This window comes from Paralichthys olivaceus, chromosome 16 (assembly GCF_024713975.1).
Source record: "Paralichthys olivaceus isolate ysfri-2021 chromosome 16, ASM2471397v2, whole genome shotgun sequence".
NCBI classification, from domain to species: Eukaryota; Metazoa; Chordata; class Actinopteri; order Pleuronectiformes; family Paralichthyidae; genus Paralichthys; species Paralichthys olivaceus.
In genome coordinates this window covers 20791558-20816316 of record NC_091108.1, presented here as the reverse complement: position 1 = coordinate 20816316, position 24759 = coordinate 20791558, and the positions used below count along the sequence as shown (strand labels likewise).

Sequence of the window (24759 nt, the reverse complement as noted above, 5' to 3'; positions counted from 1 at the left end):
GGTGTCTAGAGGTTTTGCAAGTAGACTCAAAAGCAGATGTACATTTTATAGAATAATATGACACAGGACAGTGCAGTGCAGTTTTCTGAGACACTGAATTAATGTCAGAAGATTTACTGAGAGCCTCAACTCCTATGTACAGGGGCTGAGTCACATGTTCAAAGTTTCTCCTCAATCTTTAAACTGAATTCATGATATTGCTAAATAGACAACTGCAGTATTTACTGTAACATACATAGCACAATAGATTACAATTGTTTTTTTTTCTCATTGTTAGGCCTATCAGTTGTCCTATTTTTATCAAATCACTTGATTAGATGTTCCATGATTGCAGTAATGCAACTACTGCAAACATTGGACCTTTGAAAAATTTACTTGTTTAACTATTTCTATGTTATTTCATAAGTCGTTTGTTGTATCGTTAGATATTTGCAATTTTAATGCTTGGTTGTACTTTAATTATTCGTGTGTTTTTAGGATATATTCTAAGGTGTTTTTGGTTGTTTAAAAAGGAGTCATGTAATAAAATGCATTATTATTATGATCATTACTATCATTATTGCTGCTGTTATTGTTATTTCATTTAAGAAGCACAGCTAACAACTTTCCAAAATTGTTAGCACTCCAGATGAAACAATATTTTTGTAGGACTATTTTTACTCTCTTAACTGTGCAATATTCACTGTGCTATATTCATTCTCTCTGTGCAATAAAATGGTTCATCTGCATTCCAGTCACTGTACATATTTGCATAATTGATTTTGTTTTTACACTGTATATATTAGAGTTTATTCCATACATATTTGTCTATATCTTTTATATTGCTTACACTTAAATATTATTATCCTTACACTTAACTATTGCATGTTACTTATCACTTACTGATTATTGACTCTTGCTGCTGTACTATTGCACATTTCCCCACTGCAGGACTAATGAAGGATGATCTTATCGCATCCTGAGCACGCACACTCTGTCCCTCCGTGATGTTGCTGTGTTTGCTGTGCAGAAAAACACAAGTTGATTAAGGGAGTCTCGGCAGGAACACATGACCCACCCTCCCACACAGCAGCCTTTGCCTCTTTCCTTTGCTCGGACGTCACTCACACACACGGGGGGGGCAGATACGTTGTTGGGTGTGGGGAACATTTCAGCCGCGAGGGGCCGCCAGAGCGAATTTAGAAAGTTTCCCAATGTTTTTATGATAATACTTGCTTAATATAGGTGCAAGTCGAAAAGTCATCATCCTATAAAATGTGATCTTGTTTTTCTGGTGTACGTGTGAACATTTTCTGCACAAACTAACCACCGTTTATTTATTTGGGTCGAAAAACAAGCAGAGTATTCGAACCCAACTTGGAATGTCCGAGGAGACCCTGAAGGCCTCATACTGTAGCGTGGCGAGGGCGGACCTTGTGACGTAGCGGCGGAGGCTTCGGCTGTTTATTGTTCCTTCCTCACACGGACCCAGAGAACCCAGCTGCCTCCTCCACACGGTCCACAGTCGGTTCAACGAGAGCGTGACGGTCGAGACAGCTGACTGTACCAAGCAGGGGCCATGGCGTACGCGTACCTCTTCAAATACATCATCATCGGAGACACGGGTAGGCTTGCAGCGAGCGCCCGCCCGCCCGCCACACAGGCGGCTAGCATCCAGCTAGCTGTTAGCAGTTAGCCAGCGGAGCATTTCCGCAGTGTTGGTCGGTCCAATGACGTGGTAAAAGCCGAGGAGAGGGATGACAGCTCCCGATTCTTCACCGTGAACGCATTTGCTCGGGGTTGAAAACACAGTGACAGTGGCGGCAAATGACACGCAGGCACCGTGACACAGGCAGTTCCCGTCGCGCCGTGGCGTTAGCGGTTGTTGACACTTGCAGAGAAATGTTGGGCCTTTTGTCCGTTTGCGCCGAGGGGTGGGGGGGTGTTAGCCGCAGCTAGCAGACCCAGCTAACTGCCTAACTAGCGTTTTGCTGTTTCACCAAATATGTAGGAAACAGCTGCAGATCGGCGCCGCGTTACATCTTGACTATCATTACTCCGATCTTTGTTTTTTTTTAGGCTGCATCGTCAGAAACAATGTTGATTTTAGCTAAGTTGCTTCTTCTGGAAAGGCCAGAACGTCAAGCTAAAGCCTCTCTGTATTCGGGGTAATGGCGTAGGGGAGTTGTTTCTGGTGAACGAACTGGACCGTGTGTCGACTCCTCCATCATGTATGTATTTTAAAACATCTGTGTTCGGGAGTTGGACATCATGCGTTAAACCGGCGGAGCACCAGTAAATGTTGTCATCCGTGGAGCTAGCTGTCCCGATGAGGGCCCTGCTGCAATAACGTGCAGTGTAGCAGCAGGTGCATTTGAAATGCTGCTGTGTTACAGTGATGTAGCACTGGTTTCAGTGAAAACAGACAGGATTCACAGCAGTCGTTTGAGATGGAGGGAGAAATGTGTCAGGGGGATTTAACACATGGAGCCAAACCGCAAAAGCTCCAAATGTGCAGTCAGCACCCAGACCTGCTGTTTCTAGGTGAAGAGGCAATACTTAAAGTATTATTCATGAGTCTGTTTTTTTAGTTTTTAGCACAGAACAATTAGGCAAGAAAAAATATTGTGGCTGAAGTCGATGAACATGTTTGGAAAAGCATGACAGCACGAACATGTGTTGATTCATTTTAGGGGATCGCAGGTGGGTTACATGTTTACTTCAGTGATATTGCGAAAGAGTTTTGACTGCTGTTGCTGTTTATCTCCAGTAGCATACAGAGAAGAGCTGCAGACAAGTTGCCAACTTGATGACATGTATGCCTACATCAGAAACACCCAGTGCAGTCGGCTGTTCATTGAAGTTGTGTGTATTTTGTCACGTGTGGCCTGAGCGTTGAGGTAAAATGTAGAAATGATCACTTTATTATCTAGTTTCAGTTTTTCAATGTTATTAACTACCAATGACTGTGTTTACATGCACACTAGTCTCCCTTTTTTTCCTATTAAAGCATTTCAAAGTCATATGTCGATTTCAGCATCCCGGATAAGCCCTCCCAGTTTTGAGAAACCCGATTTTACCAGCTGGATTACTCTGTAAGTAACTGGGATACTGGCATGTATACATCTCTCCACCGTTTCTGACCATGGCTGACTACCTGTGCAGGCGTGGCTTCAGCCGTTTTCACGAATGGTCCATCTGTGACACACCACCAATAAACAGATGTCCTGCTCTTATGAAATTTTTCTCACTATTCTGTGTCACTGAATTCCCACCATGATGACCTGATATCATCAGTCGCGCCTGTGTATGTTACACTGCTGCGCCCTGGCTCTGTGTGGTGGCAGTAAGAACACAACACTGGCCAAAGTGGAGGACATGTTTGATATTTGTTGTCGATCTCACATTACTGGCAATGAGGTGGATAAGCCAAATCCTTAACGTGATGTTGGCTTTTAATAGAGCACAGCCTTCTGACTTACACTGATAAGTCATAACGGTCAAATTTTCATCAAATTGCAAGTAGTTGTTGGCAATTTTCAGTGTTAAACATCAGGTGCCTGCGTAAAAAACACACAGCTAAGTAACCAGGATACTGTTGTTTGTTGTGTATACAGGGAAATGGATAACTAAATTCCTCAATCATCTCAACATTATATCCTGAATATTTAATCAAAATGAGGATAAGTATCATAAACACAATGTGCACATTTACACGGAGCCATAGATACACTTTGCTGCTGTGACACTGTGGTCCGTATGTGACCAGTAATGTCATTAAACATTGCCAGAAGAACCTATAGTTTACCCTGTTATTTTGAAATGTAGCACTTCCACCACATTAACTCCTTAAACAGATATTACATGTGTGTATCGTTAATGCACAGAAATACAGATGTTTATCAGAACAACCATCATCTGTAATCATGCCTTTAGATATTGCCAATTTGGCTGGAGAGAGTTTGAGACCTTGTCAGAGATCCCCTGAGGCAAGAACCACGGTGACTTATGTGTTTGTTGTTCTCAATGTAAATGTTCCTAACGAGGTTTGTCGTTGAGATCACGGTTTTAGTAAACATGGTTATAGTAAAGTGTTTGCTCACTGAGGGTTTTTCTTTACTGTATAGAGGAAGCAATTTTTGTGTTACTCTACATCATCCCATGCCGTTGTGCTGTGTTTTGTATGGCCTTAAATCGCATTGGACCAAGAGAGGCACTGAAATATAATTAAAGAGTAAATCTAAACAATATATCTCACACAAATGGAAAGGAGCACGTTTTTTGCAGCTGTAACTGAATCTTTGCAGTCACATTGCAGATCATGTCTGTGTGAGCAACAAAAAGCGTGTGCAGACAAATTGAAAAAAAGTCCTGCAAATACTGCAGCTTTTAACTTGATCAAAACCAGAGCTGCCGGCCTGCAAATGTCAGAGGGAGTCAGTTGTTTGCTTATACTGTATGATAAGATTTCTTTCTACAAAGAGATCAACAATTATGATGCACATTTAGCAGACAGTGCACATATGGGCATAATTCTGTTTTATTATACTCTGTGTTAAAATTCCAACTGGTTCTGATAATTGTTTTTACTGATATGAGTCTAATTGTTTGCTAAGGGTAATTTTCACCTGCACAAGCAGTCCTTCAGGTTCTGTGAATCACAGAACTAATTCCTTTATCTAAACTTTAGTCCATGAAATATTGACTTGGTGCTAAATCCTTTTGGAATCTTTGAAGCTGTAACCAACAAATCATTTGAATCATAATTGGCTAGATCGTTTTCAGTAGGTTTTGGTTTTGGAACATACGCTGTTTACTAATAGTTGATTCAGATTAGATTTTCTGTTTATGGTAAATTGTTGTTTATGGTGAGTTTTGTATGGAGATAACCTTTTAATTAGAAAATGACAAAGACAATGCACTTCTGTCTCGGATATATTCAAGATCAGTTATTCTTCTCAAAACAAGATGTTAAATAATTATGTACTACTTTGTTTAGTTGCATGAAGGTGCAGCACAGTTAAGTCAACTATATACATCACTAATTTTGCCTGTTCTACGACATGGGGCAGAACTTTGGTAGATATAGGAGTGGGCCAAGGCAGCTTCCTCCACAGATCTGAAAAATACATTGCTTTGACCCAGATGGATAGCTCACCATCCAAGAGACAGCAGTCCGTAAGAAACCACAGCGCTTTAATTGCAGCTTTTGTTCAACATTGAGCGCTGCTCTGAAATCAATCATCACAGATCCAACCTTTTTTTGTCATCCATTTCCTTTAACCAGTCCGATGAACTGAAGCATTTGTTAAAAAGCAGCACAGGTGAGGACATCCTGGTGGTCTGGGAGTATTAGATGCTGCCCATAGAAAGTTCACAGATTACGTCCAGCAGGTGAACCTTCGGTCGGTGGTCTGGACTGAACAAAGTTGATCTTTTTAATTGAATTGTGTAAGACTACAGGCATCTCTGGGAGCAATGAACTCAGGGATTTAATGTATAAGAAGCTGATTGTACCCTGTTATTTGGCTGGCAAGTATTTGTGCTATAAACTTGAATAATTGGCCTATGTTAAAATACGGATTATATTTTATAGTACTACTGTGCAGTTTTTTTAAAATGCAAATGTGGGGCATTTTTGTAGCATCATTATATGCACATTGATAATGTGGGTTTTTTAAGTGATCAAATTTGTACATAGCTAAGTACCTGAGCTATTTCACAATTTTCCTTGTTCTCCTTGGCAATTGCAGAAATACCCCACATAAAAAGGCAAATAAAGACATTTAAATAAATTTAGGAAATAATTACTGGGTAATTAGTGGGGATTGGATATTCCCTTATGCCACTGGCCTCAAGCCATTCTGTTCACCACAGATCTGTTTTGCCAAATGTTTGACAGACTCTAAGAGGAAATTATAGTCTCTATGCCTAAACCTCCAAAAATAGTCTGTTCCATCAAGCACTGCCTGTATGACCACAGACTTTCTGCCTTGACCCCAGTTTTAACAATTTTGGTGGATCACTGGTCAGTGGGAGAAGCAGATATTTCTCTGTAGGGACTGAAGTCTGTTAGTCATTTTTTACTGAAGATGTTGGTGAATACAAATCAAGATTAAAACTATTTGAAACCTTTTAACAATGGTATCCTTCACTCGCCTTTAATCCAGTGGTGATGTGCTGAACATCTGTACAAAGTCATCAAAAACGTTTTAAGCTGTTGGTCTAAAAACAACTTATAAGATGTGCACTGCACAATTTAGTTACAACTTAGCTCTTTTACATGTTCATTTTGCTTTAAAGCCTGGCCATGTGTCTAAACTCTAACTTCACGCATTGGTCTCATGTGTCTTGCAATGCCAACTTTGCAAGATTCAAGTCATCGTTTCAGTGGAAAGAATTCATCGCAGTATTTTTTTCTTGTCAAATGGAAAGTGTAGGGGTGTGTTGCCCGCTGTCTTAGTCAGCACTGTGAGAACTTCATGTGGTTTGTTGAACTTACTACAGTGAATGTTAACTGAGCCTTTTGTGTGGTATGTGTGTAGACCAACACACCTCAATTATACAAACTGTCTTTTAGACCAGGTGATATTATATATATATATATATATATATATATATATGTCATTAGTCTTCATGTTTAATGAATTTCTGTTTGGGGGGGGATGAAATGCTACAAATTCCCCCCACAGAACTTGAGCCGGTGACACTATGATTATTGCACCACCATAGATTTAGACCTTTGACACACAGAGTCCCACAGAGATGTATTTCTTGGACTTAGTGGTTGAAAATGATCTCTTGATTACACAGCTAACACACTGATATTGGGCAGCTGGAGTACCGTAGCCACAGCTGCCTTGCTACTCACCTCAGTAGTAGTTACTGTGGGAGGACAGTTAATCTGGACAGACTCCCTGATACATTTCTCAGTGGGGATTGCATTGCAATTTGCTGACCTCGCTAAGCTTCAGGTTACTGCTGTAAGTGAGCAGTGCATCATCACATCGGCCTTATCCGCTCTCAGACACATCTGCAGCACAACGTATGTAGCTGATTTAAGAAAAGTGGGTAAAACAACTATTTTCATGATGCTGCATACGTGCTGTATTCTCATATGGTTTCACGCTGACATAACCTGGAGTTTTCACTTGAGGGGGACAGGCAGGAAAAACTCAAGGGAATGTCTGTAGCAACTGATTCAGTCAGTTGCTTTCTCACATAAAGCCTCTCCAGATAATTTCAGTATGTGGGCACCAGTACACGTCTGAAAGCATCATTCATCTCTTAACAGGCTACCTGGAAAAGAAAAATTATTTTAAATAGGAGCTGTACATTCTTCATCAGCCTACATGTTTCAGTGATATTTGATACCTGTAAGTTAGGGTGCAGCTGTATATTAGAATATAACAGATAGCCAGAGCAACACAGGTATCACACTGTTAACTGTTGGCCAGAAATATGAAGTAACGCTCTGCTGGAATGGTCTGTTTATCGTGTTCTGTCTAATTTTGCTAATTGGTACATTTTTGCAAATGGAAGCAAAATGTAATGTTTGCCCTGTGTTTGCTGCTGTTGGGGGTGTAAATGTATTATAAGCAGGTATTGGCTATTGACCACATGCAAAAGTGGGGATGGAGGTGAAACTGACATGATTGCAATGCCTCTATATAGCTGCACTCCTCATCATCCCTCCATCCATCTCTTATGATTATCATCACCCGATTCCTGCATAGCAACGCCACTGCCTGGCGGTGGTTACCCTTGGAAACTATGGAGGAGGAAGACCATGTCCCTCTCTGTCACCATGTTGAATCTCTGTCAGTTTCTCTTTTGGCCATCTCATTAGCATCCTCTCTTCTTTACTCTCCTATCCTTCATATTCTCACTGGAGTTGTCTTTCTGGTGCAATCTCAGTACAGCACATTACACTTCTATCAGACTTTGACACAGGTTGAATTCATTACTGGGGAATCAAGGCACTTTAAGTTCAGCCAGCTTCAGCTAAATCGTGTGATCATTTTCAAACATTACAGTCCAAGAACTGTTGGTTTGACAAACAGTCAAAAACAAACTAAATAATTCTATAATGATATATTTATACATGGATTGATTATTTGTCAGTTCACGACGAGAGAAACGAAGCAGATTCTCACTTTTAAAAAGGTGAAGCCAGAAAATGCTAAATCAGGTTGTGTAGCTCATGTTGTGGTCTTAGTTCTATCCCCCCACTTCTTTTGTAGCCATGGAAATGGCTTTTTCTCAAGAATAGTGCGTTTCTCTATCATCTATTTAAATATTTTGAAATGTATTGACCCATCCTCTGTTGAAAGCTCATTGCATGTCATGTCATTGCAATGTTTGCAGTTGCAGTGTAGCCACTGCTGCATCAAACCTGTTTAGTGTGTGTTTACTCTGTTTGTTTTGACTCATGTCAAGGAAATTACAGGTGACTATTTTTGATCTAGTGGGTTGCTGCTAGAATCACTTGACGGTTTACGTACATCATTTCCACATAAGTGCCTAATGAAATGACTACTGGCTTCATAGTTGAATTTGCAGAAATCATCATCTAATTTCTAATCCAATGATTTACTCCTTAAACTGGAGAAGTGAAACCCATACAAGCCAAACATTGAAAGTTAAAGAAATGAATCTTGACACCACATGGCTGTAATCTCAGTCCATCTGAGAGTTTGTGGATCTGTGGCTCTGCAGCATTCACAAATGAAATCATACTTTAAAGTGGTGAATCTGCTCGCCAGTACCCTTCGGAAAAACAACAGTGGCCTTACACATACAAAGAAGCCAGCTGGTCATTTAGCTCGCTAACAGCAAACTCAAGTTAATTTGGCTGCCTCACAATAGGTTGGCAAAAGTAGTGTGGAAGCTCCCCACTAGGGTCATTTGAACTGGATGATGTCTCCAACATTTTCACATTAAGCTCAAATGAATTATATGGACAAGGCAATAATTATTATTGTGTATTTGTAAATCCCCACTAAAGCCTTTTTCTGATATGCACGACACAGCGGGAGGTTTTCTGCACAGACGTTCACAGCAACAAATCCTCTGCATTATTCAGGCGAGAGAGCTGAGTGTAGCAGGCAGAGGCAGGAAGTGACGTATTTATTCCACTGCGGAGATCACGTGATTTTCTTTAAAACACACAGACAATGGTGTCGGCTCTTATCTCAACAAACTCTATTGACATCTTCGTCTGTGTCTTCTACGTGTGTGACACAGCCTTTCTACAGGGAGATATTTGTTTTCTCTTTGTTTATTTCAGTTTTGCATCTGTCGTATGTTAGACTGGGGCATCCCCCAGCCAGGCGGAGAAAATCCACAGAAAGTCTGTTGCTTCTGACTTTTGCGTTCACACATGCGCCTCCTCCTCCGGAAATTCAGAGGATCTGCAGAGTTCAGTGCATGTCTGAATCCAGCTATAGTGTCACTTACAAACAATGTCTGTGCTGTGTGGGAGTACCTACCTTGGAAATTGAATTGATTTCCTTATGATGTCGTTATGTGCAACAACTTTGATAATGAATCAAGAGTGTTCTCATGCTGTTGTGTGTAGCTATAAGACACTGTATTTTACACTGACTTAATGTTGTTTTGTTTTTCAGGTGTTGGGAAGTCATGTCTATTACTACAGTTCACAGACAAGAGGTTTCAGCCAGTTCACGACCTCACCATTGGTAAGAACGCACATCCATAAAAACATCTTTATCTAAATTGAAACAGAGGTTTAAAAGCAGTTAACATCAGAACCTATTTGAAGTGTATATTTTTTATAATTTGTTCTGTTAAGTATTTTCATAAAAATGAAGCATCGTTTCTACCTCATTGTTTTTAGTTTTCATGATTTTTGGGTCACTAGTAATGATTCATACACCTCAAAACACACATACCAGTTCCTCTGAGTGCATTTTAGCCAAGCAGCCGTCATTTAGTTTCCACCTTCTTCCTGCTGCAAACAACAATTGATGTCATCTCAGTGGGGACAAACATGACATAACTGTTGTAAATACAAGATTATTTATTCTTCCAACAGTTGGAATACGATTCTCTTTTTTTGTGTGTCTTTGTTTCTAGGTGTGGAATTTGGAGCGAGGATGATCACTATAGATGGCAAACAGATCAAACTGCAAATCTGGGATACGGTAACTATTGTTTATATAATTTAATTTCTTTTAATGAAAAACACAAAATTCAGGGTTGTAGTTTTCAAATTCATCAAATTAAAAGTAATTTGATTAAGGGGAGTGGTCTTAATTCAGTCAGCACAAATATGGAATGCATTCAAACAATTATTATTAGAGAATTGACCTCAATGATAAAATAAAAGCGGGTCAAATATTTGTCATATCTACTTAGAAAAGAGAAAAGTCTGACAAGAGGTGCAACATATGGGATGAATGTAAATCAAAAGTAAACACAAACAAGAGGAGGGGTTGTTGCTCTGTCAGTGGCTAAAGACTATCAGCAAGCTATAGGTAAACAGGCAGTTCATAGCCCTAATACAAATATTTATGTAGGCTGACAATGTTTGTCCGTTTTTTATCTTTAGCTGCCACTGCTCCTTTTTTCCATGAAAATCAGAAGCAGCGTCATGGTGGATAAAAGGCAGGAAAGCCTCATCCTTTTTCAGGAAATAACAAGACGGTGTGCACACACAGAAGTGTAACAAGACAAATCCCCTTGGTCTGCCAGTCTGGTGGACCGTGGTGAAAAATTCTTTTTGTCTGTCCGTCTTTTTATCGGCCCTCTCTGTGAGCCATTCAGGGTGTGCCTTCAGTCAGTTTATAATTTTTGCATTAATCTCTATTTATGCGCAGCTTATACACAGACAGGTACAATATACAAGGAATCTAAATGAGAGATAACAATATATGAGAATAAATGTAGAATAAACAGTTAATTAAAATAAAAAACGTTAGTCAAGTCGATAAACGATCAGTTACAAAGAAGGCTAGGGTTTAGGAGTCTATGTACAGCTCTACAATAACAACTCAACCTTATTAGAATCAAATATGAATCAAATTGTTTTTATACAGTCAAAATATCAATATAAATCTGATATTTAGTCTGATGTCTGAAAACAAATTTCTGTTGCTTTCACGACACAATGTATTGGTGCAGCGAGGCAATATAATTATTATCATAATATAACCACATACATACTGTATCACCATGTACTGTACTTTGCAAAAGTTGTTGGCACCAAAATGCTGTCACAAATACCATCAGTCGATTTTATTTATCAATCAAATTGATACATTTCTATGACCACACTTAAAACAGCACAAAGATCTCAGTCACGTACACACAGTTGTTCCAAGCACCTTGGAGCAGTCTCAGTGTTCCTGTGTGCTCATGTCTAATGATGGGCTCAAGTATGATTGAAATCAGGGCTTGGTGGGGGTTATACCACATAGTGCAGGACACTACACATTGAATATGGTCGAAGTTAATACTCACACAGCTAACTTTTTTGTTTTTATTTATTCATGTTGCAGCTTGAGTCAAATCAGCAAATAAGATATATTGTTATTGGCAAGTGTGACAAGTTTAATGACTCACATCAAGAACGGTGGAAAGACTCCGAGGTACAATAAATATTGTGCTTCAACGTGCCATTCCTTTATAAAGCCTGTTAAATAACAGAAATTAATTTTCTTCCCCTGCCCCCGTGACATTTTCCATGTAGGTCAATCAAACATAGTGAAAAGAGTTACAATGATTTGGCCTTCGGGTTTCGTCCTGGAGAAAATGTCTCTTTCCTTGGTGTTGTTTGCATATGGTGTAGTTCACCATATGATCAGCAGATGGAGCCACCGCTCCACTAAAAATGCTGCGTGAGACAAGGTGGCCTGAGCAGTGATGTCTGTCGTGCTTCAGACCACTGCAGGGTTTCTATCAAAGCAACTGGATCATCACATTCACTCTGCTGATATGAAATGTTAGATGGTTAGAATAATAATTAGCAGCACTCACTCAATGACAGGACTCACTGTACACCACTACTACCCAAGAGTTTGACAAACCCACTGCTGTGTGTATGTGTGTGTGCGAGTGTGTGTGTGTTCACACAAGCATGTAGGCCAGATGGCAGACAGACCCAGCGATCCCTCTCTTTCACCCTTATTTATCATTTATTCACTAATAGCATTAGTGGCTGGTTGACTGCCCCCTGAATGACTGACTGTTCCAGTGGCCATTTGACTTGGTGTTTGGTTCATGGGCTGGTCCTCTGGCAGACTCATTTAAAAGTTTTTGCGAGCTAAGCAGGGCTCAGCGTTTAAAGCTCCAGTGTGTAAGATTTAGGTGAAAGGGATCTATTGGCAGATATAGAATATAAATTAATCCTTGCAATGTTCTCACTGGTGTGTTTCATCTAAATTGTCATTTCTTTACCCTAGAGTTGCCCCTTTATATTTAAATACTTTATATTTACATCAGGGGTTCTCTCTACGGAGGCTGCCACGTTTTGTTTTTTTACACCTTTTGAGTTTACATAAAAATTGAAGGCTACCACGGGTCATTGTTATGTTTGGAAGGGAAGGGGAGGGTAAGGTGAGGGCTATTCAGCTGCAACATGCAAATTCACCACTAAATTCTACACACTGAACTTTAAGTGGCTAGAGTCTGACATTGTTAGTTTTGGTTGGTTTCCATTTTCACTGATTGTCTTGTCGTAACAAAGCCCACAAAGCATTCAGTCAGTATCAATGATAAACGTTTCAATGTGAGCTCTATAGATTAACCATGGGTCATCCTTATCACATGCATTAATGATGGTTGAAATATTACTGCAGCAATGGTTGAATTAGTGAGAGTGACAGATGCTATAAATGGCCACAGACACAATGTGTAAGATCACACGTGTTTCCACTTCCAGTTATGGATAATGTGGGAGTGGAAATTAAACCAGTCCATGTGAACCAATTTCTACTATGAATGAGATTTAAAAAAGAATCAGACGTTTGTGTGGCTTTATTAATCCGAAACAAAATGTTTATGTATGAATACTTCTGTCTTTGAGGGTGCACATTATTCTGTTGGACAAGCATCTTTTTCTTCCACTTGCCCCCCCCCAAAATACACTTGCTCGAGACAAGAGGAGGATCTTAAATGGCTGACTTACTTCCTGGCTGACTTTGTCACTGACTAAGTAACTGAGTGCTTCACTCAACACCAGACTGAGTTCCTTGGTGACGCACTGGCAGCCTGCTCCACTGACTAGCTGAATGATTCAGACTGTTTGTGACTGACTGGCTTTTTTGTTGAGGTCAGAGCAGTGCAGGGCTGCAGCTGCTAGGATAGAGCACTGTTTTGTTTTCTGCTCTGGCTGGGATGAAACACAGACAACATTGTTACAGTACAACGGTCGGAGACGGAGGATGAATGGAAATGGTGGGGGGGGGTGGTAAGAATTCTAGATGGTGAAAGGAGTGATAAAAAGAGGAGAACTAGGGATTAATAGAAAAAGAATGAAAAGACGAGTAATGCAAAGAAGAGATGGTGGATGTAAGACAACAAAGGAGTGAGGGATAGAATGTGCCAGGTGACCTGACAAGCTAGACTGTCATTCATGATGCCACAGGTTTATAACACATCAGCTCACATCATCTGCCATGTTGTTTATAACTAGGGAAAGTAGACACAGGCAGAGAGAAAGAAACAATTTGTGACAGAGAGATAGAGAAAGAAAGAGAGAACTCCATTGTATCCAGTTACAGGCCCTGCTCTGTCCTGTCCCCTCCCCAGCTGACTGACTGAAAACATGGTGCTGGACTCTGCTGAATAATCAGGACTGGTACAGAACATTTATGTGACCAGAATGCATGTTCAGGACTCATAGATGAGCAGAGCTGGTGGGACAGTGTAGTGTAGGACAGTCAGGCCTGTTGAGCCGGAGTCACACTCCAGCAGGATCCAGAGGATCAGCAGTCGTCCGCGGCAATTTCAATTATTCAAATTTCAATTTCTGTTTATTAATATATGTATGTGTTTCTGCAGGCTGGTCAGGAGTCGTTCCGGTCCATCACCAGGTCTTACTACAGAGGAGCTGCAGGAGCGCTGCTAGTCTATGATATCACGAGGTAACGGCAAATCAGACAGGCCACGACGCACTCTGTCACCAAGCTGTGCTGAGGAACTTTGAGAAATAAAATGCTATGATGAGACTGTGTCCTGACAAGAGCTTAAAGACTTCAATATACCGCCAGTATCTTGGAAAGTTCTATCTTATAGCATTTGAGCACTTCCCAAAACATTGTTACAAAATGCTTAAAAAAAACACATTAAATATACAGAAAAATAACACAGTTATAAAAGAATACATATAGAAATATAAGCATTACCTCCCAATACAATTAATATATATATTTATAACATATTTATATAAATATAGATTCAATTCCTGCGAGTGAGGATGCACCTGGGCAAAATGGTGCTTTGGGCTAATGTTAACATCAGGACTAGCATGCTAATATCTGATGTTGAGCTGGTACAGAATTCATCATATATTCTTTTTTTTAGAATTTTCACACATACATAAGTTACACTGAAGTAACTCTCTAAACGATAAAAATCACGTTGGTGCTGGAGGAAGAAAGGGATTATTAAACCATCTACACCGCTGTGGTTTCTGATTAGAGCTCTCCCCAGGACTATGTGGGTGTGGACACAGCGTTTGGACAGGATATCTTGTCTTAATTCTTATTGGTACTTAAAGATTTATGACATTATTAATTCCCATGGTAGTTCCACCCATTTTCAACCAGCTAGTGTTTTTTAAAAACGCTTGTGTGGGCGGGCAGGCGGGAGGTTTTATTAGGCATTGTCATCAATGCATTAACATCTGGAGCAAAGTGTTGGTCCAAACAACCGTCAAACTAACATCCCCACATCCCTAGAGCCACGTCGCTAGGGTATCTGATCAAATCCACCTGGATGAAAGACTGTACCACGGCTTACAGCTTTGTAGCTTCAAAAACTTTGCTGCCTCCCTTTTAAGAACACTAACAGCAGGTCAGTTCCTCCAGCCATGCAACACCATGGTCCAGAGCAGAATATATTGATGACTGCAGCCTGCATCGACACAAATTTCTTATTGATCTCTTTGGTCCCCAGAGGTTGATTTGTAGTGATTTTGAATGACCCTGTGACCTTTTCTGTGCAGCATTAACATCAAGAAATCAGCTTCTTCTGTGCCTAAAGACTAAGGGCCTGATGATATATGTCTGTGCCGACTTATGTTCAGAAGAAAGATCCTGCGTTTGTCATTTCTGACCTAATCTATAAGCAGTCAGTTGACTCGAGCCAGTGTAGAGTTCATTCTCAGTATTGAGGGGCTCACTGGATATTAGAACCTCTAGGGGCCAGCATAAGGAGTGTGTACATTATGCCTCAAGCTCTAGGGGAGTCAGATTAGAACAAGCAGAAGCCAGTGCAAACTGTCATCAACTGTGAACTTCAGTGAGCTGCAATAACATTGTGCCAACTGTGACAAAGATGCATGATATCAGTAGTTTAGAGCCCAGAGGATGTTCACACCAGCACAGCTCTAAAGTGTATTTTTATATAACCAATATCTTATCTTTAACCCTAGGGTGTATTTTTAAATGTGAATATGTACGGTACAATTGTTCTAGATTAGTTGGGTCAGTTGTATTGTGCAATATATTTGAATAAAAAAGGGGAAAGATCAGCAGTTGGGGTTTCCTAGGGGCCTACAGACATAAGGCTCCAAGGACTGACAGAAAGATCCACACATTTCGAAATAAAAGCAAAAGCCTGGAAAAAAAAATGTTTCAATGCTTGTTCTGAATGGCTGTAAATTTTGAAAAAGGAAGTAACAAGTGCATCGGTTCTCTGTATTTCAAGAGGAAGTCAAATCTGTGTGCGTGTTAGAGATTGTGACTAGATAGGTGCATTATCTGTTATCGTTATATAATCATCTGTGATCGTTTCGGTCTCATTATTAGTACCGTCAAACTGAAACCAAAAATCTGTGCTCATCTCAACAGAAGGGACACCTTCAACCACTTGACGACCTGGTTAGAGGACGCTCGCCAACATTCCAACTCAAATATGGTTATCATGCTCATTGGCAACAAGAGGTAAGATTTTTGTGTAAGATCATTACACAGTGACGGCTGCACTCTGCTCGACATTTGATTGGACCATCAATAATGATGCTAATGTTCAGAGTAAATAAGACTGTTCCACGATAATCAACAGGAACTCAGCTCTACAGCAAACCAGTGCTGATATTCACAACTCTTTATTCACTCTGTAGCTGAGGTTACACAACAGGGTATTTTGTAAGTTAAACGTACTGAATGTCTAAAGAGTTTAATGATGTGTGTTGCAGAAAATATTCACTTCTTCACTCTTCATTGTGTTTTAGATTTAATTACTGAATTTTGAATACTACTGTCGTTGTCTTGAGATTAGGACAAAATGTCAATTCTACTCAAATTAAATTTAAATCTACGACACAAAGTTTGAAAAAAAAAAAAAAATGAAGTGGTTTAAATACTGAATCTGTTATTTTGCTTGAGTAGATACTCATCAACTTAAACTCGGGAAGTTCACTTCCTCAGCAAATCTCAGCTTGTTATTGTCAAGAATGACAGCTCACACTGTGGCAGCGTTTACGTAACAGTTATACATAGTGATAGTCTCATATAATGTTGTTGATACAAGCACCTTGAAATTTGAACAATTCTGAGTTGTTAAAAAACGATCCGTAACTACCAGGTTGACTTGTTAATCTATTCTTAATTAGCATCAACCTTTTTGATTTTTTTTGAGTTATGGTAGAATTTTGTTGATACTGACAAATGTGTGGTTTTAGTGACCTGGAGTCGAGGAGAGAGGTGAAGAAAGAAGAAGGGGAAGCATTTGCCAGAGAACACGGCCTCATATTCATGGAGACCTCAGCCAAGACTGCTTCTAATGTAGAGGAGGTAATAACACACACACACACACACACGCCCACATACTATAGATTTACCCATGCACACAATAATTTGAACCTTGATGCATTGATTAATGCTAAATTTTGAAAGCAACATGTTGTTTAAAAATCTATCTTAAAAGTAATCTGCTGCTTGCTGGCCAACACTAATGCTATCTCTCATATAAATCTTTTCTTGTAAGAAGGGCCAGACCAGAATTTCACACACATAAGCTGCTATTTCACAGATATCAGCGCTGCCTGCTGACATCTGTATCTAGAGTTAGCTATCTATTTGTTTGGAGCACAATGCAAGCATGGAATTAATTCACCGAAGACAACAATAAATCTTAATCTCTATAATAAATGTCATGATTAATGTCAGGTAGTGTTTATAATCATCAGGCCCTCTGGAGGCTTTGATGGTGTTTTGTCTTCAGCAAATCATTGATGGATGCAAAGTTCGATCCTTGTCCATCATCTCATGCTGGCTGTGCATTAAGAATGGGACCTGTTCCAATTATTCTCATCCACCTTTGATTTGCGACTGTAGTAGCAGCGTTAGTTGCCGTGCATGGCAGTGGTGCTGCTGTGCTGCGAACTGAGCTGCTGCTTCAGTGTTTCTTGTTTGTTAGTCGTCTGTGGGGATTTGTGCAGGTGGACATGTTTAGGTGTATTTTTATGGCTGCAGCATGGGTGAAGAGCTCATGGCACTCTGTATACGTGAGTGCGTGTGTCTGGCTGTCTGCGTGTCAGCAAGAGAGGAAGAGAGCGAGCATGGTGCACGCACGCTAAGAAGAAAGATTTGACTAATTTAAGAATAGAATCAGTCATTATTTGTTGATCAGTGTTGATATTGTGTCATTTCAAACAAGTCGACCTTTAAACTGTAGTGGGTCAGAGACGTCGGCTGAGTCAGTGTGAGAGAGAGAGAGTGAGCTAGATGGTGAGAGAGACAAGTGAGCATTGTGAGAAAAAATCCATCTCAGCTATAATATGAAGACGGACGATATCTCACAAAAGTGAAGACAATTCATTGTGATCTCCCCCTGGTGGCTTGCTGCGATATAAAGCCATTATCAGAGATGACTTGTGGGTAAAATCTGGACAATTGGGTCTGGAGTTTACCTGGAGTTTACCTTTCATACATGCACAATGCAGTGGAAGGTTGTCTGCACAGACGTGTTCACAACAGCAACAAATCCTCCCCATTATTCAGGTGAGCCGTGGAGCAGCCAAGAGCAGCAGGCAGAGGCAGGATTAACCCCGTTGCGGAGATCACTTGGTTTTATTTACAACACACAGACACCGTCATCAGCTCATATCACCACAAACTCTCAAGACATCTATGTGCGTGTCGCACATCAAATTACCAGCCAAATTCCCTCCCCCGGAGAAAATACGGAAGATCAGTGCATGTCTGACAGCAGCTTCCTCTGTGTCTGCAGATAGGAGACGGACCAAACTAAAAATGTCATGTTATTAGACAGCTTCATCATCTGATTCATGTTCAGGTTAGGTTTTAGGCTCTATTCGTTTGTTAGTTAATGTTAATAGAGCTTGATGAAAACACAAGCATACATGTATAAGTGCACCATTCTAGAGTTTCTGATAAATTTGCTTTTAATTGATTGTTTGATGCAATCAAAATAGGTGAAATGTCAGGATTAGGTGTTGAGAGTGATTAGGGATGGAGTGGTTACTGGTTTTACGATTAACCACAGTAAAATTCGTGAGAGTTATAATTACCATGTGAAATTTAAATTATCATTATAACCGCGGTTGTTTACCAACTCTGTGTTTTGACTTCATTGTTGCAGATGAAGCGACGCCCCGTTCCTCCGCGAACATAAATAGAAATTCAGCAGGTTAATTTTAAAGATCAGTTCTACGTGTCAGTGATTAGAAAAGAGCAGAGGAGCAGAGCCTCTAGTTGACCAGCCGAGTAATGAGCCTCGATGCAGTGGCGCCGCTGAGACACTTTAAGGCTATAATCAATGTTTTTCACCACACGAGCCTTAGTGCATTGATGTGGAGAGCGTCAAAAAATTACATAACCTTTGATTTGTATCATTTATTACTCATTAATTTCTTTATTGTATTTCACTTTCGGGGGGGCTGTCCCTGCTTTAGAAAAAATCTGTAGCATGATGATTTGGTTGATACTGTAGAGCATCAACCAAAGTCAGCAAGTCTCCAAGATGCAGGCGCAGCATTTGCTGTGTGTTATAAAAACATGGCGGTTGTGGGCTGCAACAGCAAGAGAACTGTTAGTTATCTCTGGCCATAGCTAACAAATGCTAACATCCACTGTCGCCTCATTGCATGTGTTTAACATTCGCTGACATTTTGTCCCAGCTTTGACATTTGGGGTCTGCTCATAACCAGTTGTCGACCTTTGATGACTAATGACAATACTATGATCATTTAGATTAGTAGTATATATTATGTCAATATATAACTTGGTGAAATGACTATAGTCTGTGTAATTTGACTTTTGAAATTTGCAGCACATTTTAACAATATTACACACATCATGTGACATACCTCATTCTCCACAATCATCAGTTATACACACCCACCTTATTAGGCAGCCTATTTAAGCAGAGAGAAATTTTCCATCAACCCCTTTGCTCGCACTGCTGCTGCAGTCGCTTCAGCTCCTCCACCACCCCAGCAGCCACCTGTAGGCTCCGGGGGGGTTACAAGTGTTTGTTCGTCACTCCCATCATATCTGTGTAATCATATCCGGGGGGGGAGTGATTAAGTCGAAGCCTAGAAGCCAAACACAAACCTGTTATACTGCTGCAATAAATGGTTGAACGTGAGTTGTCTGACTGAACTGCGTTAATGCTGATAATCATGATCATTTTGATCATTATACAAAATGTTCATATGGTTTCATTTCTACTTGTGACTGAGACCCCGATACATAAACAATGACATCACCAGTGAAACATCAGTGTATACAAGATGTTTTGGCTTCATTTTTGTACAGTGGGAGGAAATGGAGCCGTATTGTCCATCTTTAATTGCAGTCATTGGTTTTGACGGTTCAAAATCCGGTCAGTAATTACCAAATGTTAGCATGCCAACACATTAAACTGGTATGGTTAGCGTATCAAACCCAAAATTTGTGACAATTCATAGTCAGTACAGGCCACTGCCTAATTCATCATAGGGGAGATAAAGAAAAAAAATTGTGTGTGACTTTGTGTGTCATCATTGATGTGAAGCTCCCCCTTAAGTTGCTAAAAAAACACTTTGGAGCCATCGATCACATGTTTATCCGCTCTTACAGATGCTCTGCACCGAGCAAACACTGCCAGTACTGATAGTTACTGTAGTCAAGATTATCCTCACAAAAGGCAAGCATCAGTATTGGAAAAAAAATACTTAAATGACTAAATCATTTTTAATTGGCCAACTCGTCTGCCCATTTTGTGCCGCTTATCTGAGTCCTGTTATTTAATAAATTGTATCATGAGTAACTATTTTGATATACAGCTGGGAAGCATTAAAACCTAATACTTTGGCCAAGATGACAATGAAAGAGGTACTATGTTGCCTTCTTTGTCCCAATGTAGAAATCTGCAGAAACCTTGACTCAGTGGCAGCTACAGACCTGCCGTCCTTATTACCACCACTGAGGTGCACTCTGTCATCATCATAACTCATTGATCTGCAAACAGCATCACACACATTAGCAGCGTAAGCTTACAGCAGCAAATTAAATGAGAAAACGACAGTATTGTTATGAATAGTGAACAGATGTGTAATCAATGATGAAGTAAAATAGAGCTCGTTCGTAGTCATGTGTGATTACGATCTAATGTCAGCCTTGTATGCATGAAGACTAATTGTCCCTCCTGAATGCACCATCACACCGAGACCAATCCTCCTGTTGCCTTTGCCATTTACCTGTAGCATCACAGCTCACCACCCTGAAGGCTAACCTCGCCAGCACCACAATTAGCATCATGACCCGCAGTTAGCACAGGGCGCACAGAGCTCCGCCTCTCACGGAGACACAGCCCTGGTGTTGTTGTGTGTAGCGAATGCATGGTGTTGTCCTCGGGGACCTCTTTCTCACTTATCCAGTCACATAAATAATCCCATTCTACACAGCACAGAATAGTAGCCAAGGGCACCACTGTGTGCTTGTGCGTGTGTGTGTGCGCGTGTGTGTGTGTTTACACTGATTTCCTTTTTTTCTAGCCTCTTGCCTGGCCTATATCATGCAAAATCACACCCCCATTCACTGCTGTTGAGTGGAGCTCTGGGGTTAAGATGAGGGGGAGGGGTGTGTGTGTGTGTGTGTGTGTGTGTGTGTGTGTGTGTGTGTGTGTGTGTGTGTGGTATGATTAATTTGTCTCATTAGTGTCCTCTGAATCCTCCCGATACAGCTCCTCTCCTCCCATCCCCTCATCTCTCCGCACTCCATCCCTCGACGTCCATCATTTGCTCTTTACCTCCCTCCCGTCCTTGCTCCCCTCCCCCCTTCCCATCCATTTTCTCCTCCCACCCCTGAGCCAATGTGTCTTCCTCTCTTTCCTCCTCCATGTCTTCCTGCCTGCCCTCTTCAATTCATTCTCCCCCCACTTGCTCCGTCCCCCCCTGTCCCCTGCCCCCTCTTATCCATCATCTCCCCCTTCTCCAGCAGTGTATCAACCAGTTATGGTTCATACATATTCATAACCTCCACCCTACCTCCAGCGACATCCAGCAGCCAATCAGGGCGCTGGGTTTGTCATGAGGGTCTGTGGGTGGACACAAGGGCTGAGAGGATGGTCCTGAGAGAGAGGGAGATTCCTGTAAGCAGCTTGTCAATGTCTCATCTCCACATCCTGTCTTCTTCCCTTATTTTTCCTTTAGAGCCTTTTCTCAACCTCTGCTTGTTTCTGCTCAGTTTTTTATTTCTCTTTTCTATTTACCTTCTTTGCACTACTGTTTTGTACTTTTTCTTAATCTACTTGTTTGATTTACCCTTTAATTCCGCTCCTCAACTTGTTACCGTTTGTTAAATATGTTTATCTATATATGTTTTACTCAGTTTTATGTATTCTCTCCCTTCCTCTTATTTATCACTGTCTTTACAGTCTTCAGACATCGGAATTGAATATTTCAATCATCTCAGAAAAGGATGAATAGGAAGTTATGAAGTAAAAAAGATGCAAGGGTGTGTAGAAGGGAGGAAATGGGACAGAGTTAAAAGGGGAAGAGTCTATTTCCAACTGGGTGCCAGATTGGAGTTCAGGTCATATTTTCAGCTCTGAACGACTCCACTTAAGGAACATGCTTTTTTGTGTCAAAGTGGTTGGATCTGAGTTCCTCCACAGACTCAAGTGTGTGTGTGTGTGATCTGAGTGGATATCATCCCAGTTGCTCTCCATTTTAGACCCTTGAGACACAAAAATTAGAAGAGTGTCCTTGGAGACGGATACAACAATACCACAGTCACAGGCTAGTTGCTCAGGGAGCGTAATTCCACTCTATTCTGACATCTCTGATCCTCTGTCTGTCTGTCTGTCTGTCTGTGTGTGTGTGTGTGTGTGTGTGTGTGTGTGTGTGTGTGTGTGTGTGTGTGTGTGTGTGTGTGTGTGTGTGTGTGTGTGTGTGTGTGTGTGTGTGTGTGTGTGTGTGTGTGTGTGTGTGTGTGTGTGTGTGTGTGTGTGTGTGTGTGTGTTTTAGCGAGAGAGAAAACCGAGATTGTGTGTATTCTGTGTATATTCAGCTCAGATCGTATTGTTGTGTAGATTGATGCTCTCTGTTTGTGCGTCATCTAACAAGGTCTTCAAATGTATCATCTAAAGGGCATATTCTCTAGTCTCAGTCTATATATTGACACACATACATCACAGCAGTCTGAGAGCATCTTCCTGCCCTGATATATTTTTCATCAAAGCAGAATAATGGGAGAGGACAATAGACATTAATGTGATATCACTGAGGAAGAGTAAGGCCCTTCTTACTTGATCAAAGGCTGTCAAGGGATTAGATCTACATACCATATGCTGACAATAAGGTCCAGGTTGAAAAAAACCGGGCTTCTCCTTTAAGTTCACCAGAGTTAGTAAAAGTACACACTCTTTAGAAGTGCAGATACTTCTGTTAAAAACCAAATACTGATTCAACCTCTTAACTCGAGTAAAAGTATAAAAGTAAAGGCCCTGAAATGTACTTAAACCACTCGTACTTGAAATACATTGAAAACTGAAAACAGAGGTTAAAGCAGGAAAAGATATTTGAGCATGAAACATTGTCCAGGATGAAATTTTTACAATGTATTGAATTAAGTTGTGTTGATTTTAAATAAGACCAGGGATGGGAAATGTTTTGTTGGTCTGCTTCTTCGTCCACAGCGTTAATGTTATCAGCAATGTTGCTGATTATTCGATTTCTTCCATTTTGTTACTCCTTTTCACTGACTTATATGCCGAGCCTCTTCTCCGCGGTTGAGTCTCTGTCTCTTGGTGTTTTTTTCTTGACCCTTCTTTTGCCCTGTGTTCCATCTTTTATGTGTGATATGCACATAACTGAAAATCTATTTGGGTTCAGTAGCAAAGTATTTGTTATTACTTGCAGTTTATTATACAGCAGAGCTCTGGAAATGTTCCAGTCTTTATGCTAAACGAAACTAACCACACCCTATCTTGAATAAAAGCTTAATGCTTCTTTGCACATTAGGATGATTGTCTGTAAAAGTTCAGCCCATGTACTACAAAATATACTAAACACGGTCTCCCCTTTGACCTATTATTTTATCAAGAGTGCTTTTACAAATATGAATCTAACCGTTTCTCTCTGTGTCCTTCTCACTTCCCTTCTCTGTCTCAGGCTTTCATCAACACAGCCAAGGAGATCTATGAGAAGATCCAGGAAGGGGTGTTTGATATCAACAATGAGGTGAGACGCTGTTCCCTCCCCTTTTTTCTTCCTCCCTTAACCTCTCCATTCTCACGCTTTCTATTTTTTTTTAGGCCATCTTCTCCCCTCTTCCACTCTTTGTTCTCCTCTTCCTCCTCGCTGTTGTTTTTTCAGCAGTGTGTGTGGTTTGCAACGCTCCCCCTCTGCTCAAAAAGAGGGGGAAAAACCTTCCTCTATTCTGCTTTTGACTCTAGCCAAGCAAAACTCCCTCCTCTCACCTGCTCTATTTTCCATACTCCACACTATCTCTCCCCCTCTGTCTCTCTCTCTCTGTCTGTCTCTCTCTCTCTCTCTCTCTCTCTCTCTCTTTCTCTGCATCTGCCAGCTCATAAATTCCACACATCCCTCAAGATCTCAGTCATTTGGTAAGAAAACAAACAAGTCAGCTAGTCTGTCTGTAAACTGCCTATCCAGCCCCTCAGTAAGTTTGCTATGCAGTGAGCCAGATGGTTATCTTCTTATTGAAACAGCTATCCAGACAGGAACGTCAAGACATCCCGCCTGTCAGCAAGTGTTAGCAATGGTCAGAATACTTTCACACCTGGATTTGCTAAATCCAAAAATGCAGTTGACATGTGAAAACATGTCCACGGTTACATTTTTAGGTTGTTATCATAACTTTTGAATAGATTCTCTCGTCCCTCTTTGGTCAGCAACAAAACAAGACAACATGTTTAATCCCATCCCAAGTCTTAGACAATCGTTCGCAGCTCACAAATGCTTCCGTAACCAGGCAAACTGTATTTCAGGCACGTGTCGCCCCATTTGATTACCCAGAGGGCTTCAGGGCTTTTTCAAAAGCTTGATTTTTCTCTCCGCACTGAAACAATTTTTGTCACATTCATCTGCTATGGATACTGTGATGTTGTGTTTTCGTTTGC

General features: G+C 40.7%; 1 protein-coding gene and 1 long non-coding RNA gene across 2 annotated transcripts in view; both read left to right on the top strand.

Moving 5' to 3' along the window:
• Nucleotides 1–1324: 1324 nt before the first annotated feature.
• rab2a (RAB2A, member RAS oncogene family) overlaps nucleotides 1325–24759 on the top strand; it is a 28316-nt gene continuing 4881 nt past the window's right edge. Inside the window, exons 1-7 of the mRNA XM_020109019.2 lie at nucleotides 1325–1604; nucleotides 9609–9680; nucleotides 10078–10145; nucleotides 14005–14087; nucleotides 16017–16109; nucleotides 16850–16961; nucleotides 23789–23857. Of these exons, the coding sequence (XP_019964578.1) occupies nucleotides 1559–1604; nucleotides 9609–9680; nucleotides 10078–10145; nucleotides 14005–14087; nucleotides 16017–16109; nucleotides 16850–16961; nucleotides 23789–23857 (543 nt within the window). The 5' untranslated portion in view covers nucleotides 1325–1558. The remainder of the gene's footprint in view (nucleotides 1605–9608; nucleotides 9681–10077; nucleotides 10146–14004; nucleotides 14088–16016; nucleotides 16110–16849; nucleotides 16962–23788; nucleotides 23858–24759) is intronic.
• On the top strand, nucleotides 1694–3076 carry LOC138405049 (uncharacterized). The gene is made up of 3 exons (XR_011238708.1): nucleotides 1694–2523; nucleotides 2750–2879; nucleotides 3017–3076. It is a non-coding gene; the product is annotated as an uncharacterized lncRNA (long non-coding RNA).